The sequence below is a fragment of the Dendropsophus ebraccatus genome, chromosome 2, assembly GCF_027789765.1.
Source record: "Dendropsophus ebraccatus isolate aDenEbr1 chromosome 2, aDenEbr1.pat, whole genome shotgun sequence".
NCBI classification, from domain to species: Eukaryota; Metazoa; Chordata; class Amphibia; order Anura; family Hylidae; genus Dendropsophus; species Dendropsophus ebraccatus.
Window position 1 is genome coordinate 209,059,503 of NC_091455.1, and position 19,121 is coordinate 209,078,623.

Below are 19,121 nucleotides of genomic sequence, written 5' to 3' on the forward strand. Positions count from 1 at the left end.
CGCTCATTAATACTTACCTGTCTGGACTCTAGTGCCCTCCAGAGCTGCCAAAGGCCCATTTAGCCAATCACTGACTGTCTAAGGGTTTATTGCCACATCCCATATTTTATGGGCCCTTTGGACGGAGAAGCCACGTAATGGAATGTTTTCCCACCCAGCATGCTGTATCAATATCATGCCGGGAGTGGGGAAACTGTTTGAATCGCTGCAGCACTACAGTGCCGCAGAGATTCATAGTTTCCCCACTCCCGGCATGATATTGATGCATCATGCTGGGCGTGGAAACATTCAACTACATGGCTTACCCGTCCGTAGAGCCTGTAAAATATGGGATGTTGCAATATGCCCTAACATAGGCTAGCGACACGGCCAGTAATTGGCTGAGCAGGCTGTCCCTCCCAAGACAAGAGTGACAGCCCACCCAGCCAATCACTGGCCACTGCGCTGACCTGTCTCATTCATTTAGGGATTGGCTGGGCAGTTGTCACACTTACTGAGATGGGACAGTGCCCAGGCCAGTGAATCTTTGATCGAGCGGTCACTCTTGTCTCAAGGTGTGAAAGCCCGCTTAGCCAATCACTGGCAGTGGCGGTGTCCCCTCTCAGTCAGTGATTGGCTGAGTGGGCTGAAGGAAGCTACGATCAGGAGGAGACACCGGAGACCTAGGGGAGGACATCGGGGAAACATGGAGAATAACATTTTTTTTTTCAGTTTTGTATGTGTATTAAATTGTGCGTCCGCCATCTTTACAAACCTGTCAGAATGAATCTCAGTTTGTAAGATTCGTTTTGCTGATGTCTAGTATTGAAATCTAAACCAAAAGTACAAATATATTGATAAAGAAAGTCATGGAGAGTAATGACCCTGACTTGGCCATGTATAGAACAATTTTTCTGGTAGGATGTACGTCTTCTATAGAAAGAAACAGTAGGCTTCTAACAACTGGAATTGGCCAACGTTCTGCAAATTGGTTTCCATCTCCATCTCTGTGAGATGCATCAATCATTCTATTATAGTATCATCGGGGTGCCTGAAGATGAAAGCTGTCCATGATATTGGGACTGATCTGTATAGGGCCTGGGAAGTACAACAAGAACAATGGGGTTCTGATGATATCAATGTAGTAGTAGTAATGGATCCGCCTGGCTGGGGATCGATTATTCTCTCCTTGGATTAACCTACAAACTGTCCGATCCTTATACTGATGTAATATCCAATATCTGACCGGAAAATGAGCGGATTTAAAGGGAAGTATCGTCAGGACAGGGACTTAGGTGGTGACATCTGTATGACAAGTTATTGGCAGGACGGTGAGCGCTCAATGGCCTCTAGAATGACAAGGTTACCGGAACCCCTGTTCATTGACTGGTGTCATGTATCCCCTCATCCCGGCCAAATGACTGATATGCTAAAGCACTTCAGAAATCAATACAATGTCATTGATAATGGATTTTAGATAGATAGATACTATAGAAGCCGATGTGAGCCCCTCATTTACATACTATGGAAGTCCATTTGCACTATATGTCCTTGATGATAATTCCTTCAGCCGGGTTTTCATTCCCGAGCTAATATCCGTTCAGGGAATTATTCCCCTTTATTCTCAGTGTGGAAAATTGTTGATGTCTAAGTGAAAGTGGCTGAAGGATAAACCGCAGAAGGACGAATTCCCCTAATAGATCTCCCATCACGTGTAATTACCCAACAATTAGTAAATGGTTCGGCATATCCGGATGGATTATCATCACTTAGGGGACTGTGAAGTAGCAAATTATTAGTATCATTAATCAGATTATAACTGGCTGATGCTTCATGGCACACAAGCCTCGAGCAGTGGTGTAAGGAACGAGTCTAGGCTACGAGATATACAATGGATATCTGGTGTATACTGGTCTAATACAGGATCTGCCCATATACGCTTGTACATTACTGTGTGTCTTATAATTTATTGCCAGAAGGTCCTTATAAAGCAATATTAGTAGAGATGAGGGAACCTCCAGCGTGCCCAGGTCCAAACCCAAACTCTTGGCATTCGATTACTGGTTGGACAAGTTGGATGCAGTCCTAAGGTTGCCTGGAAAATATGGACATATATTTAGGACATAGGTCGTATCCATGTTTTTCAGGACTCCGTAGGGCTACATCCAACTTCTTCAGCCACCGGTAATCCAATGCAGAGTGTTTGGGTTCAAATTAACCCAAGTGTGCTTAAAGGGGAATTCCAGGAAAAATTTAAAAGTAGGAGATTGCGGGGGGTCAACCTCTGTACCCCCACCGATTAGCTCATCAGTACGACACATGATCTGCAGCTCTGCAGCATTCCTATGAAGTGACGAAAAGAGCAGAGTACACTGTTAGAGTGCTGTACTCGGCTCTTTCTGCTGGCTCTATAGAAAGTAATAGAGCTGTGGGTCACTCGCCATACCCTGGGCTCTATTAATATCAGAATTGAGGTTGGACCCCCCACGATCTCCTACTTTTCCCCTATCCACAGGATAGGGGAAAGTGAATTTTTCCTGGAATGCCCTTTAAGGTTCGCTTGCAGTTCCTACCTTTTAAAAGCGTATTCCCATCTCCAAAAGTTATCCCCTATCCACAGAAGATGGGACCCCCCCCACCACCACCACCACCAAGCATCAGAGTGGAGAAAAATTGCCCCTCCAAAGGCATGGAGTGCAGTGCACCTGTGTGACCAGTGATCCATTTATAGAGAGTTGAATGGACCCCTGGCTGCGCATTCCCACTGTGCTTCAAACATTTGGGGGCAGTTTCCTTCCATTCTTGTGGTCAGTGGGGGTCCGAGCAGTCACCCCACCAACAATCAGAATTCTATCCCCTATCCAGTTGATAAGTTATACCTAGCTCTCCTATATTGCCTGCGGTGTCAGACCAAGCATGTTAAAGGGGTCATCCCAAGATTGACACTTAATAGTATACCATCAATTAAAAGGGTAAGGTGAGGGGTGTTTGGTGGGCGTCTGAGCACCGGGACCCCCACCTATCACCAGAACAGGGATGCCGTATCTGTGGACCAGCAGTCAAGCATGCACATTGCCGCTCCCTTCTCTAACCATAGGACTGCCAGAGATAGGGAAGACCACTACGTGGCTATCAACAGCCATTCCATAGCATGTGAATGGGGCATAACCTCTTCATTCACACAGAGAACAATGGTGTTGAAGTCTCTAAGGGCAGCTACCCTAATGTGCCCGTAAAGAGAGCAAAATTGGCCTATGTTCTCCTTAACTATTGAGAGTGACGATGGGGTCAACTATGGCTCTACATAGGCCTTTGCCTGTCTGATGGAACTGAATAGAAGTATTCGGCACTCAACCACAAGTTATTACCCCCAACCTGAAACAATTTCCAGGCCCTGAACAAGCAGGAACTGCTGGGATATCCAAGCTCTGCAACCAGTTGAGTTGCAAATGCAGCAGCTCTGAATGGAGCAAAGAACATAACATATCTTGACTGCATTTCGAGTAATAACTACAAATTTGCAGAATGTTTTATATCCAAATAACAAAAGGTTCAATAACATTTTACAGTAAATCTTTTTGCCACAACAAATTTAAAGTGAAGGCGCCTCCCGTATGTAAATGTCACGGGCGCTACACAGCGGGGCTGCAGGCTTTATGTTGTGCGGTCGGCTCGGATCTGATGGTCTCATCATTCCTTATTGCTGGTACTTAGGTGAAGAGTTCACTCTGAGGACACGGCCGCGGTGCTCGTCCTATGAAGCATGAATGGAGTCATTATAATCAGTAGTGAAGTTGACCTCCCCCCAAGCTTGATTCTAGCCATGGCAGATGCCTTCTCCGCTTGCCGTGACATTTGTTGCCACCAACTTAAAAAGCCATCAGCAACAATATCCTTGTTACAATTGTAGCAAAGATCTGTGTGTTTTGCTCTCAGGGCCAGAGATGAGGGAGGGCCAAAGGGTTAGTTACCGCGGGGGCCTCCACCACCAACTGACCCCCACTACACAGAAGCTTCCAGACTTTTTTTTAAAAGTTTGAAAAGACTTTATGGTGTACAGTAACTCTGACACTACGAACGGGGTTGGGCAACTTTTTGTAACCATTGATCATTATGGGTCAGTGCTTCAGTGTCTTATCTGCCAGTGCGGCTAACCAGAACAAATATGATGGAATGATGTACAAATAACTACAGGGGAGCAAAATGGTTCAGAACAAATTACATTTGTTCTAAATATTCCAAAAGTTTAAGATCTTGGCAAATCCCAAACTTTTAATGTTATTTAGGCTTTATGGTTAGGTTAGGGTTACCTGGGATATAGTTGTAGAGAGTCTTAGGAGATCTCTGGGTGCTATACACAACTTTTTTTTTTATAGTAATCAAGGAATAGGAATCTCTACAGCTCAATATAGGTTTGTGGTGCCACTTAATACTCGGGTATAAGGTGGTTATTCCATGCTCTACCACATAGTGGTCACTCCATGCTCTACCATATAGTGTTCCCTCCATGCTCTACCATATAGTGGTCACTCCATGCTCTACCATATAGTTTTCACTCCATGCTCTACCATATAGTTGTCACTCCATGCCCTACCATATAGTGTTCCCTCCATGCTCTACCATATAGTGGTCACTCCATGCTCTACCATATAGTTTTCACTCCATGCTCTACCATATAGTTGTCACTCCATGCCCTACCATATAGTGTTCCCTCCATGCTCTACCATTTAGTGATCAATCCATGCTCTACCATATAGTGATCAATCCATGCTCTACCATATAGTGGTCACTCCATGCTCTACCACATAGTGGTCACTCCATGCTCTACCAAATAGTTGTCACTCCATGTTCTACCATATAGTGGTCACTCCATGCTCTACCATATAGTGGTCACTCCATGCTCTACCATATAGTTTTCACTTCATGCTCTACCATATAGTTGTCACTCCATGTTCTACCATATAGTTGTCACTCCATGCCCTACCATATAGTGTTCCCTCCATGCTCTACCATATAGTGATCAATCCATGCTCTACCATATAGTGATCAATCCATGCTCTACCATATAGTGGTCACTCCATGCTCTACCACATAGTGGTCACTCCATGCTCTACCATATAGTGGTCACTCCATACTCTACCATATAGTGGTCACTCCATGCTCTACCATATAGTGGTCACTCCATGCTCTACCATATAGTTTTCACTCCATGCTCTACCATATAGTTGTCACTCCATGCCCTACCATATAGTGTTCCCTCCATGCTCTACCATATAGTGATCAATCCATGCTCTACCATATAGTTTTCACTCCATGCTCTACCATATAGTTGTCACTCCATGTTCTACCATATGGTGGTCACTCCATGTTCTACCATATAGTGGTCACTCCATGCTCTACCAAATAGTGGTCACTCCATGCTCTACCATATAGTGGTCACTCCATGCTCTACCATATAGTGATCACTCCATGCTCTATCATATAGTGATCACTCCATGCTCTACCATATAGTGATCACTCCATGCTCTACCATATAGTGGTCACTCCATGTTCTACCATGTGGTGGTCACTCCATGCTCTACCATATAGTGGTCACTCCATGCTCTACCATATAGTGGTCACTCCATGCTCTACCATATAGTGGTCACTCCATGCTCTACCATATAGTGGTCACTCCATGCTCTAACATATAGTGGTCACTCCATACTCTACATATAGTGGTCACTCTCTACTATACTCTCTACCATACTCAATATTATGACATCCAATGGAATATGCTACTTTTTTTATTGAATCCAACACTAGAATCCTTGTATAAAGTCATTGGCGTGGAAGTCTACCAATGTCCTATTGTACTGATTGAGCTTAGATACTTGGAACTTTGCTGGAAACAATTATTTTAGCCCAATAAGGAATTGTCTTAATGCTTTCCCTTCTTTTTACAAATCTCCGGCCACCTGATACTGACTTTGGCTCACAGAAGGTTAGCGCCCTTTCTAAGAAGGACAGGCCATTGTTTCTTAGCCTCTTACGACAGGCGTTGGGTTTTGGTAGAACAATGTGTTTAGCTGCGGAGTAGTACACTAGGATTACTTCCATGCATATCCTTCATACACTAATCTACGTTGGCAGTAGAGTGGAGTAAAGTGGCACAAGCCCCCAAGGCTTTCCGACAGAGAGAAGAAAAGTAGAGCGCGGCGCTGGTTGCAAGAAATTCTCCTGGTTACACTGTAGATATCTGACATTTTTGTTAGTTACTTTTTCGAAGAAATAAATTCCCGATTAGCCTATTGTTAGACTATTCTCGGGGAGTGGATACCTTTGGGGAGGGTTTTACATAATCTCTATCACTTCTGTAGCCCAGTTTGTGGGGCTCTCCTTCCAAAATTGAATACTATTTCCAAGTACAGTATAGCAATGACAACTGATCATGGGAGGTCCAGCACCTCTAGCAAACAGAAAGCAGTTAAAGGGGTTCTCCACTTTTTATAGTTCCCTACTAGAGATGAGCGAACCTGGAGCATACTGGAGTCCATCTGAACCTGAACTTTCGGCATTTGATTAGCGGTGGCTGCTGAACTTGGATAAAGCCCTAAGGCTATGTGGAAATCATGGATATAGTCATTGGCTGTATCCATGTTTTCCAGACAACCTTAGAGCTTTATCCAACTTCAGCAGCCCCCGCTAATCAAATACCGAACATTCGGGTTCGGATCGACTCGAACCCGAACCCGGTTCGCTCATCTCTATTCCCTACTAGTTGTAGGAGTTATCCAGGCATAAAGAAAGGCTTGAACTCTTTCTTCCAGAAACAGCACCACCTTTGTCTTTAGTTTGGATATGGTGTTGCAGCTTAGTTCCATTAAAGTGAAGAAAACTGAGTTGTAATACCGCACCCAACCTGAGGGCAAGAGTGGTGCTGTTTTTGCCAAAAAGTAGCTGTTTTTGCATAAATGGACAAGAAGAGAGAAACAGTAGACCGGCAACTAACTAATCCAAGCCGAACAAAAGTGAATATAGTTCAAGTACTATAATCAGCAGCAGTATATTTGGCGGTGCTCATTCATAGAATTGCAGCGAGCAAAAGATACAAATCCAAAATGTAAGAAGTAGAGGGAAGGCACTCACCATAAAAACTTCTTTGTAGCAGTCGGTGGGGACGCCATTCAATCGCAACAGCTGTTTCTCGCGCGCATTCGCACATCATCAGACACAAACTTCTTTATTCATCCAAAAATATAAAATCTAGCAGAGCGTGTTGCAGTCAGCAGGGACACCATTCAATCACTGAAAAGTGTAACAGCCGTTTCTCTCGCGCATGCGCACATCATCAGACACCCGTTCCTCGCGCACATCATCAGACACCCTGTGTCTGATGATGTGCGCATGCGCGCAAGAAACGGCTGTTACACTTTTCAGTGATTGAATGGTGTCCCCGCCGACTGCTACACGCTCTGCTAGATTTTATATTTTTGGATGAATAAAGAAGTTTTTTATGGTGAGTGCCTTCTCTCTACTTCTCACATTTTGGATTTGTTTTTGGATAAACCCTTTAAATGAATCTCTTGACAATTATGATGATAATGAAGAGCCTTCCTGTTGGGATCCCGGTGATCAGCTTTGATCTTAACAGAAAGTGGTCCGTTTTCCCACAGCGCCACCGCAGGTGAAATAAAGTATTACACTTTTTCCATTCACATCACTTGGATGTGTGGATCCCGATTGGAGAGGCTTCTACTGTGGTTGCTGTATGGTAAATATATAGGGCCAGATATATCTTATTTAATCAGGTTTTATCATCATAAGAACAGAAATATTCATACATTTATCAATAGAATCATCAATGATCACAAATATAGATGTAACTGATCTTAGATGCAGCCGCAGCAGGGGAGGAGTGCGTCGGACATGTTGGAGGCAGTGACCACTGTTGTGATGTTATACAAGTAACGTTGTGATAATGTATCAAAAATAAATGTGACTATAACTAATATAATAAAATGTAATATAATAGTAACATTGTTTATTGTCACCTACAGCCTATGTGAGCAGGAGAAGTTACCCATCACTTTCCAGGCCTGTGTGGTCGACAAGGACTGTCAGGTATCCGAGTGGTCGGAATGGAGTTCCTGCTCCACGGACTGTAACTCATCCCCTCCCAGCGGCCACCGGACAAGAAAACGGACTATGAAACAGCTGCCCGTCGGCTTAGGGAAGGAGTGTCCAGAGTTAGAGGAGACGGAGTCATGTACTCCAGCAGCAGAGGGGTTACAGACTTGCATCAAGTAAGATAGATATGTGATTTTATTTAGTTTTTTTTTTTTAATAAATGTAAATTTATTTTAAATGGGTAGTCCACCAAAATATTTTTTCTTTCATACCAAATGGTGCTAGAAAGTGCCAGAGATTTGTAATTTGCTTCTATTAAAAAAAAATCTCCAGTCTTCCAGTACTTATCAGCTGCTGTATGTCCTGCAGGAAGTGGTGTGTTCTTTCCAGTCTGACACAGTGCTCTCTGCTGCCACCTCTGTCCATTTCAGGAGCTGTCCAGAGCAGGAGAGGTTTTCTATGGGAATATGCTACTGATCTAGACAGTTCCTGACATGGACAGAGGTGGCAGCAGAGAGCACTGTGTTAGAATGGGAAGAATACACCACTTACTGCAGGACATATGGCAGCTGATTTTTAAATACATGTAAAAAAAAATCTATATAACTTTTTGAAACCAGAGGATTTGAAAGAAAAAGATTTTTACCACAGTACCAGCTAATTAAAAATAAACATAAAATCTGAATTTAAATTTTTACAATTTGAAATTAAAATTCTTAAAATTTATTAGAAGAAGTACAGTATATCCTGGCTCAAATCAAGGTCCTGGTCGAGGACATACAGCAGCTGATAAATACTGAGATTTTTGTTAAATAGATGTAAATCACAGATCTCTGGCACTTTCTGGCACCAGTTGATTTAAAAGAAAAAAAATGGTGAACTACTGCTTTAATACTTGAAAAGGGGGAAAAAAAAACAATTTGTTCCCGGAAAAAAATGAGAGTGGAAAGTGAATGTTAAGAATCACGTGTTCTGGGTGAGGACTGATGAAACGTTCTTTTACTGCAGAGTTTTGGCAGGCGAATAAAAAATTTATATGGAAGTGATCCTTAATAATTCTGTTTTATACATACATGGTGATCTGTGGCCGCTGCTGGCAGGATTTTACTGATGGTTTGAAATAAATTATTGCAAACACAAATATTGTAATTTCCACAGGTTTTTTCAGTTTACAATCTACCTGTCACAGAATTGTATTTATTTATTTCAGGAATTCAACAGGGGTTATGATCACAGGCAGTTCTGGAATATTCTTATTTTTAATTTTTTTTTAAGTTTTCTTTGTTTAAAGGAGAAGTCTGTCAAAAATTTTGTTGCCCCCCCCCCCCCCCAAAAAAAAAGTTATAAAAATTCCCAATATACATTGGTTTTTTCCCTGTATTTACTAGTACATCAAGGCTTCACTTCCTGGATAACATGGTGAGGTCACTTCCTGGATAACATGGTGAGGTCACTTCCTGGATAACATGGTGAGGTCACTTCCTGGATAACATGGTGATGTCACTTCTTGGATAACATGGTGATGTCACGACCAGACTCCCACCAGTCCCTCCAGTGCCCTGTGTCCCTCAGTGTCCCCCTGCTATAAAACTCTCCAGCAGCCACAGCCCGCACAACTCTGGGAGTCGGCTCGTGACATCACCATGTTATCCAGGAAGTAACATCACCATGTTATCCAGGAAGTGACATCACCATGTTATCCAGGAAGTGACATCACCATGTTATCCAGGAAGTGACATCACCATGTTATCCAGGAAGTGACATCACCATGTTATCCAGGAAGTGACATCACCATGTAATCCAGGAAGTGACATCACCATGTAATCCAGGAAGTGACATCCCCATGTTATCCAGGAAGTGACATCCCCATGTTATCCAGGAAGTGACATCACCATGTTATCCAGGAAGTGAAGCCTTGATGCAGTAGTAAGTGCAGGGAAAAAAGCAATTTATAAGCATTTCCCGTAATAAGTGTTTGTTGGTCATTTGTATAATTTTAGGGGGGCAATACAGTACGTTAATAAAAATCTTCACCAGACTTCTCCTTTAAATCGATGTTATACATACAGCCAAACTGCAGTCCATGCTCCCTCCTTAACTTTTGCTAATTCTTTTATCAGCTCTACAGCTTACAAGGAGACAATGCTCTTTGTGATATAACAATTCAGTCAGTATAATGTCACTGTGTGGTTACGGAGGTTTTGGTGCTGAGTGACAGGAGAGCTGACCATACAATGCGAGCACCCCCAGGATTGTCTTCTACTGAATGTGGACGTGCAGCAGCTGCACACATGGACACACCTAATGGCCATATGTATAACGTTGATTTAAACATAGAAAACTTAAAAAAAAAAAAAAAGTGAGTATATTGCAAATCTGCTTGTGATCACAACCCCTGTTGATTTCTTAAAAGAAAAAAAAAAAAGATCTTGCAACAGTGACTCTTTAAAGGGGTAGTTCACCAAAAAGAAAAAAAAATTCAACTCAATTGGTCCCAGCAAGTGTCAGAGAATTGTAATTTACTTCTATTAAAAAATGTCAAGTTTTCCAGTACTTATCAGCTGCTGTATGTCCTACAGGAAGTGGTGTATTCTTGTTGGTATTTTAAAACAATTATTAAATGACGGCCATTCACTCAATTTCAACAGTGTGAACATAGCCTCTCTGTGTTTTCAATCCACTCCTGGTTTTGAGTAAAAATACTGTGTGTGAACATAGCCTTATAAGGATTTTGTCTGTATTTATTGTAACATGTGATCTGTGACCCAGGTATGCATGGAGATCCACTGAGTGGACAGAATGTCGTGTCGATCCATTACTCAATCAACAGGATAAGAGGAGGGCGAACCATACGGCGCTCTGCGGAGGTGGAATACAAACGCGAGAAATCTACTGTGTGCAAGCGAATGAAAATCTCCTTTCATATCTCAATACAGTGAAAGACAAGGAAGGTGCGTATAATGTATCTATCAAATAGAATAGGAATGTGTCAAGCTCATCCTTAGAACCATTAACCGCACTGGGTTGGTGGAGGCCTCTGTGTAAAAAATTGTTGGAGGCCTCCATTCCATCTTGGTCTCCCATCACTAATGTTGGCGAACTTGCCGAAATGTTCAGGTTTGGCGTTGCTCTCCCGAACGCCCGATTATTTGACTCCTGACGGCTGGAGCTGCAGTATCCAACGTCTCAAATGCTGAACATTCGGGTTTGGAGAACGTTGCCGAAGCTAAAATGTGCAGATTCGGCAACATTCTCCAAACTCAAACGCCCAATCATATCACTCCCAGAAGCTGGAAATGTTGGATGCCATCTTAGGGCGGCATCCAACTTCTCCAGCCACAGGGAGTCAAATGCTGAGCGTTCGGGTTTAGAGAACATTGCCGAACCTGAACATTTCAGCAAGTTTGTTTAAACCCTTCAGTTTTTTACTAGGTAGAATAGGGTAGAAGGGGACCTACTAACCATGGCGAAATTCTGACACACTGACATTGCAAAAGTCACCATAAGGTGCTGGTCTTAAAGTGCCCGTACACCTTTAATACTGTATCTGTTGCTGGCAGTTTTTCCTTCAGCCTTTCCTTTAGATATTAATATATGGATCCCAGAGCCCATCTGATCAACTTCTGAAGCCACGTATTGGAGAGGGGGCCACACATGTCTCTTGCCCTTTCCACTACTATCCAGTGTTGGACTGGTCCACCGGAGGACCGGGCCCCCAGCTTTAGAACCTGCACTAACATTGACTGACATGTTTTTTCTCACTGGTTCTTCATTGGTGGGCCCCCAGGATCATTTCCTCTGGTGGGCCCCAGATACCCCAGTCCGACACTGCCACTATCTGTTGGAGTAAAGGTGCCCATACACTTTAGACTAAAGTCAGCCGAACCCCCCAAAGGAGGTAGTTTCAGCCAAGAGTCCAAGTTGTATGGCAGCCTCTTAACTCTCCCGCGACATGAGATGAAGGTGGAGAGAGGGAAGGATCCCATTGTTCTTGGAAGAGTAAGCCGGTGTTAGAGTTCTTGGCTGAGGCTTACCTATCCCCTTCCTTCCCGCCACTTATGCCCATCCTATATATTAGTCAAACCATATTTTGAACCAATAATATTGTTGGTTTTCTGTTCCATTTGTGGGTCCGACTCAAAGACGGAATGGTTAAAAATTGTAAATTCAGAAATACAAAAATCTGCCTGGCTGTGACCCGGCCAACTCTCCCTCTCCGTAGTTACCTTTCTCCGCTACAGTGAGTGACACTTCCAGAGAAGCTCGGAGATTTGGGAATTTCAACTTCTGTGAGCCATCTGCTGCATTGTCATGATCTGAACACATCTGACTGTATTTCAGTATACAGAGTACTTACAATATCACCTATGAGGCTCCAGGTGTCATCAACATCAGCTCTGTGGGTCGCAAACGGCTTGATCCAGCCAATCTCATTACTTCAACTACACATCTGTAGCCACTCATAGTAACCCAGGAATTGTAGTTGGGTTAACCTAATACTTGGGCAACGCTGCATTTCTTAAAGGGGGTTATCTCATGGGGTGGTCCATTTTTTATATGACCCATTATGATCTGAGCACCATATGGCCAGATATATCTTACTCCAGCAATGTTAGCTTTCCAATGAGTTGCTGAACTTTCCACGATTGCATGGTCATTGGGTGGTCTTCAGTCAAAAGATAGATTTTCTTGATGAAACAACCCTTGAAGTAATTTCGAGGTAAAATTGGCCATATACATTTATAAGGTTCTGGCACCAAGTCTTTTCCTCCATAGCAAAAATGGGTTTCTTTGGTTAAAGTAAAAAGGAGGACATCTTTCCCCGACTGGAGATGTAATAAAAAAAAATAATAAATAAGTAAGCAAAAACAGTAGTTGTGCCAATAGGCAAACCTACACGGCAGATTTTAGGGTCTTGTTAGGTCCCCAACCTCTTGGTGTCCAGTTGACCTATTGTACTAGAGGGGTGCTGATGGGATTGTGTTGTATCTATGTAGATGATAGAAACTGTAGCTGGAAATAGTTGTGTTGTGCAGATGTAGTGCGGCTAAGTGGTACAGGTAACCTTATGGTGGCCCCCGTTAGCCAAGCAAAGCTTTGTAAATAGGGGTCGCATGAGTTAAAAAGACATTATCCGCGACAAGCTCGTCTGTTAACAATGTCCTTGCTGGTGGTATGTGGGTTCCCATGATGTTGTGAGTGCAGTGTAGACCACAAAACTGGGACTCAATGGTTGTTCCAGCATACTGGTTATGTTTTACTGATAGAGTTGAGCAAACTGTATCCATGTTTTCCAGGCAGCCTTAGTGCTGGATTCAACTTCAGCAGCCACTGCTAATCAAATGTTGCACGCTCGTATTCAGACGAGCTCAAGCATGCTCAAAGTTAACTCAACTCAACTATATACTAAATATCATCCATGCCATGCAGGCAACAGTTGCAATACCATACCAATGTCCCTGCAGGGCTTAAACCATGTAAAATATAGTGGTTTCCATGAAAAGTGTAGTGGTTCCTGTGTAAAGTATATTGGTTCCCGCGTAAAGTGTAGTGGTTCCCGTGTAAAGTGTAGTGGTATGGTAGATCAGTCCTGAGGTGTTAAATCGCTAAAATTCTTGAGCTTGACTTTAGGCTGGGTTCAGAGGCTCTCAAGAGGCAAAAACTTCTCTTTTTCTGGCTTGACTTTTTCTAAGAAAGTCTTCCAGGTCAAGGAAAAGACAGGATATTGTAGTCCTCTGTGATGTGGCCTGTAGTTGTACACATGATCTTGGTAAGCTTTAGAAACTACCCCTTTAGAGATTGCTAAATCATTACTAAGCCCATTTTAGACCAAGAGTATTTGGATAGTTATAGGCTTCCTGCTTAGAGTTAATTAGCTAGTGATTGGCTTTAGCTCTACAGAGTGTAACTGACTAGGTTAAAGGGTTACTCCTCTTTTACTAGAAGGTTCTAGGAAATTCTTACAAGTTAACAGCATAATATTGCCCACCAAAGGTGGCAGTATTGAGCAGACAGCACATGTGTGTAAATTTGAAGTACAAGTCTTGCCCTTCTCCCTGCTCAAACTTGTCCTGTCCTGAATTAGCTATTCCTTTCAGAAACATAAAGGGAAACTGAGAATGTTTTTTCTTCACCAGTAAAGGAGAAAGCACTGTCTTAGACAACAGGGTGTAATCTGCTAAACACCAGAAATGCTTTTTACTGTGTTTTCTTCAGTATGTACATTTACCTGTGAGAGTCTAAAATCCATAAAAACAGCATAATTGTAAAATGTGTGCGCTCTACTATCAGTGAGTGCCGGGAAATCACTCGTCAGTGGGGCTGGTGCCGGATGATTGATCAAAGTATTATTTGATGAAAATGTACATAATTATGCAGACATTACCATGCAGCTATTCCCACTTATTCCTGTCTAGTCTGATGCCGGTGAGGAGAAGTAAGCTGTAATTTTCATTTTACTGTGTTCCATATCTGGTATTCTTATACAGGCTACAAAAGGTGGGATGAATGTGTGTTGTAGGGTCTCCGGACTCCATTGGAGGCTCGGCGTGATATGTCGGGTTATAATATGTTAACATATATTGACTTTTCTCAGACCCCATGGTGATTCTTGCACCCTACAATACTATTAGGTCACAGAGCTGTGTTCACACCATTCGTAGTGAGTGTTAGTTACAACGTAGCTGATACACTGGCGCCAATGGTGGGGATCGGAGATGACTCGGATCCTGACTGATTCCGGGGTACCTGTAAGCTCCCACCCGTTCTCCAGTCCAGATATGGAGACATTCTGAAAATGTTTGAGTACTGTCAGCACAACCCTTCTCAGGGTAAGGTCTTTTGGGCTTAACCCAACATCTAAATATGGACGGCCACCCTTACTGTCAGGATGTATACTGTACCCCATTGTGCCTCCATATACCTTTACGTTTCTTAATATTTAATGATTAGCCAGGTAGTAGTCTGTGCCGTATCCCTGTTCTCTTTCTTGTTGCATGTATAGCTTTATAGGGTCAATACTGTCCCTTTAGTTGCCTTCATCTAATATGAAAAGCCAGATAGGGTCCATACCGTACCTCTTTGCACCTCCATGTTGCATGGATAGCCATCTCAGATCCATACCAGTATGGTATCCATAATGTAGCACTATGAATGCACTTCTATGTGTCTTCATCTTGTATCCATAGTACAGATCAGTAGGGCCATACAAGCCCCTTAGTACAAATCAGTAGGGCCATACAAGCCCCTTAGTACAGATCAGTAGGGCCATACAAGGTCCATTGTACAGATCAATAGGGCGATACAGAGTCCATAGTACAGATCAATAGGGCCATACAGGGTCCATAGTACAGATCAGTAGGGCCATACAAGCCCCTTAGTAAAAATCAGTAGGGCCATACAGAGTCCATAGTACAGATCAGTAGGACCATACAGGGTCCATATTACAGATCAGTAGGTCCATAGTACAGATCAGTAGGACCATACAGGGTCCATATTACAGATCAGTAGGTCCATAGTACAGATCAGTAGGGCCATACAGGGTCCATAGTACAGATCAGTAGGGCCATAGTACAGATCAGTAGGGCCATACAGGGTCCATAGTACAGATCAGTAGGTCCATAGTACAGATCAGTAGGACCATACAGGCTCCATGATCACACCCCTGCCCAGTGCATGGCCCCTAATAATGTGGAATTGGAGGATCGATGGTTGGAATTTTTCACTGAGATCCTTTAACAAAATATTTGTTTTTTAATTGCGGCTCGTAATTCATTCAGTTAAGGAGGAATATATGTTGGGTCCCTGGAGGAACCTCCGGCAGCATCTTAGAAACATCAACACAAACGATATTGTTGTCTAATTAATAAAATATGAGCGAGTTTTCGTATATGTGAATGTTAAATGAGGTCATGGGCGCCGATACGAGGGCACGCGCCTAATGAGACGATAGATGAAAGAAGACGACTCACACTTTGTAACTAACTTTTGGAATACTTTGCATTTCATTAAGCTTTAAAAAGTCTCGGCCTAATATAAAAAAAACAATGTAATGAAATAAGCTGGATTTTTTTTTTTCTTCCTATTTCAGAGAACCACGCTCATGGCACATCAAAGTCCAGCGAGGCGCCTCTCCTGTCAATTACCTTTGAAATAACAGGTGAGTTGAATTAATATCAGAGAGGACGTTCCCTTCGGCGTTCATTTACAGAACTATATTAAAGTGACCTTCCAGCTGTATGGAGCCGTAATGAGATGCCCAACAATTTCTTGGGGTCATGTTATACCTCTGTGCGCATCCAGGTTTATGCAGAGAGTATTTTTGTGCATGCTATGTTCTAGAAGCTTTGTTTCTGGGGGAAAAGACCCTTTTAATATGTTTCCGTAAGAAGAAATCCTGTGGTAGCACACCAAAAGCCTGGGGCTACAGAGTAGAGAGCTACAGGCCCCTGACCAGGCTTCATCCAGAAGACCATGCCGTGTATTATTATTTTACTTTGCCGGTGTTGATGATATTGTGGTGGTGCCAATATTGATGTTGTTGATATTGGTGTTAGTGGTGGTGTTGGTAGTAATGATGTTGTTGGTCATGTTGGTATTGGTGTTAGTGGTGGGGTTGGTAGTAATGATGTTGTTGGTCATGTTGGTATTGGTGTTAGTGGTGGTGTTAGTAGTAATGATGTTGTTGGTAATGTTGGTATTGGTGTTAGTGGTGGTGTTGGTGGTGTGGGTAGTAATGATGATGTTGGTCATGTTGGTATTGATGTTAGTGGTGGTGTTGGTAGTAATGATGTTGTTGGCCATGTTGGTATTGGTGTTAGTGGTGGTGTTGGTAGTAATGATGTTGTTGGTCATGTTGGTATTGGTAGTGGTGTTGGTGGTATTGGTAGCAATGATGATGTTGGTCATGTTGGTATTGATGTTAGTGGTGGTGTTAGTAGTAATGATGTTGTTGGTAATGTTGGTATTGGTGTTAAAGGTGGTGTTGGTGGTGTTGGTAGCAATGATGATGTTGGTCATGTTGGTATTGATGTTAGTGGTGGTGTTAGTAGTAATGATGTTGTTGGTCATGTTGGTATTTTTGTTAGTGGTGGTGTAAGTAGTAATGATGTTGTTAGTAATGTTGGTATTGGTGTTAAAGGTGGTGTTGGTGGTGTGGGTAGTAATGATGTTGTTGGTCAAGTTGGTATTGATGTTAGTGGTGGGGTTGGTAGTAATGATGTTGGTCATGTTGACATTGGTGTTAGTGGTGGTGTTGGTAGTAATGATGTTGTTGGTCATGTTGGTATTGGTGTTAGTGGTGGTGTTGGTAGTAATGATGTTGTTGTTCGTGTTGGTATTGGTGTTAGTGGTGGTGTTGGCAGTAATGATGTTGGTCATGTTGGTATTGGTGTTAGTGGTGGTGTTGGTAGTAATAATGTTGTTGGTCGTGTTGGTATTGGTGTTAGTGGTGGTCGTGGTGTTGGTGTTGTTGGTAGTAATGATGTTGTTGGTCATGTTGGTATTGGTGTTAGTGGTGGTGTTGGTAGTAATGATGTTGTTCGTGTTGGTATTGGTGTTAGTGGTGGTGTTGGTAGTAATGATGTTGGTCATGTTGGTATTGGTGTTAGTGGTGATGTTGGTAGTAATAATGTTGTTGGTCGTGTTGGTATTGGTGTTAGTGGTGGTCGTGGTGTTGGTGTTGGTAGTAATGATGTTGTTGGTCATGTTGGTATTGGTGTTAGTGGTGGTGTTGGTAGTAATGATGTTGTTGGTCATGTTGGTATTGGTGTTAGTGGTGGGGTTAATAGTAATGATGTTGGTCATGTTGGTATTGGTGTTAGTGGTGGTAGTAATGATGTTGTTGGTCATGTTGGTATTGGTGTTAGTGGTAATGATGTTGTTGGTCATGGTGTTGGTGGCAATGTTGGTAACGGTGTAGTGTGGTGGTTGTAGTTTTGATAGTGTTGATATTGTCTGTAGTGTTGTCAGTAGTGGTGATGTTAGTATTGTTTTTTTGGTATATTTGGTGGTGATCGTATTGGTGTTAGTAATGTTGATAATATTTATGTTGTTGTCAGTGGTTTTGGTACTGCTGTTTGTGTAGTTGCTGTTTGTGTTTTTGTTGGTGCTGGTGTTTGTCGTGGTGATGGTGTTGGTATTGATGTTGTTGGTATTGGTGTTGTTGGTGTTAGTAGTGTTGATGTTTGTGGTGTTGACAATGATGTTGGTATTTGTCTTGTTGGTGTTACTTTTGTCATATTTTGAATTCCTTTATTCTGAGCACTCTGCAGGTCTCATATGGACCCAATTTCAAACTAGAATCCCCTCATGATCTACCATTTTTAAGGCTAAATCAAAATTAGGTTATTAAAAATGTGGGGTCAGCTTTAAAACTCTGCCCATGCATTAGTGATTTTGTTGCAGCCTATGCTCAGCTTATGGTATCACTCTAAAAGTAGTAGTGAGGCACTTTGGCTCTCCACACAATCACCGTGGAATGTATAATGGGTCACGTCAGCTCTGTAAATGGGAAAGTTTAGATTTTTTGGGAGCACTTTGGAGCTATTAATGGGGCAACCTGAACTACCTCTGTGGCTTCTTAACCCCTAGAGTGGAGCACCTTGACTATTGTAGTTTTGCAACAGCTGGAGGGCCAAAGTTCTCCCATCCCTACTCTATAGGGTCACATTGGCTCCATTGATGGATATACCATTGATTTTACCATAGGTGTATTCTAGCTATTTTTGAAAATTGTTAACTATAAGATAACCCAATGGAAAAGCACAATGAGCCACTAGACATACTCAGCTCTGCTACATCCATAGTAAGACTATGTTATCACCTTTCCTGCGATCCCCCATCATGGATAATGACCATAGTCTTATTTTAATATAAAGATTACAGTGCTCTCCTCTTGAAGTATCTTAAATTAACACTTCTGCCATAAATGTTTCAGAAGGTGAAGCCATTATATATTGATTTCCAGGCAGCGATGGATTAAAGGGTTTTATGCTAATCCCCGGCTGCATTATGTTAATAGAGATTTAAAAATG

The 19,121-nt window shown here is 42.5% G+C and overlaps 1 protein-coding gene across 4 annotated transcripts in view; it reads left to right on the forward strand.

Annotated features, from left to right (window-relative positions):
* THSD7A (thrombospondin type 1 domain containing 7A) overlaps window positions 1-19,121 on the forward strand; it is a 270,999-nt gene that overhangs the window by 165,121 nt on the left and 86,757 nt on the right. For all 4 annotated transcript variants that reach the window (XM_069959351.1, XM_069959350.1, XM_069959349.1 and 1 more), the window contains 3 exons: window positions 8,019-8,264; window positions 10,858-11,039; window positions 16,178-16,246. In XM_069959351.1, coding sequence (XP_069815452.1) covers window positions 8,019-8,264; window positions 10,858-11,039; window positions 16,178-16,246 — 497 coding nt within the window. The remainder of the gene's footprint in view (window positions 1-8,018; window positions 8,265-10,857; window positions 11,040-16,177; window positions 16,247-19,121) is intronic.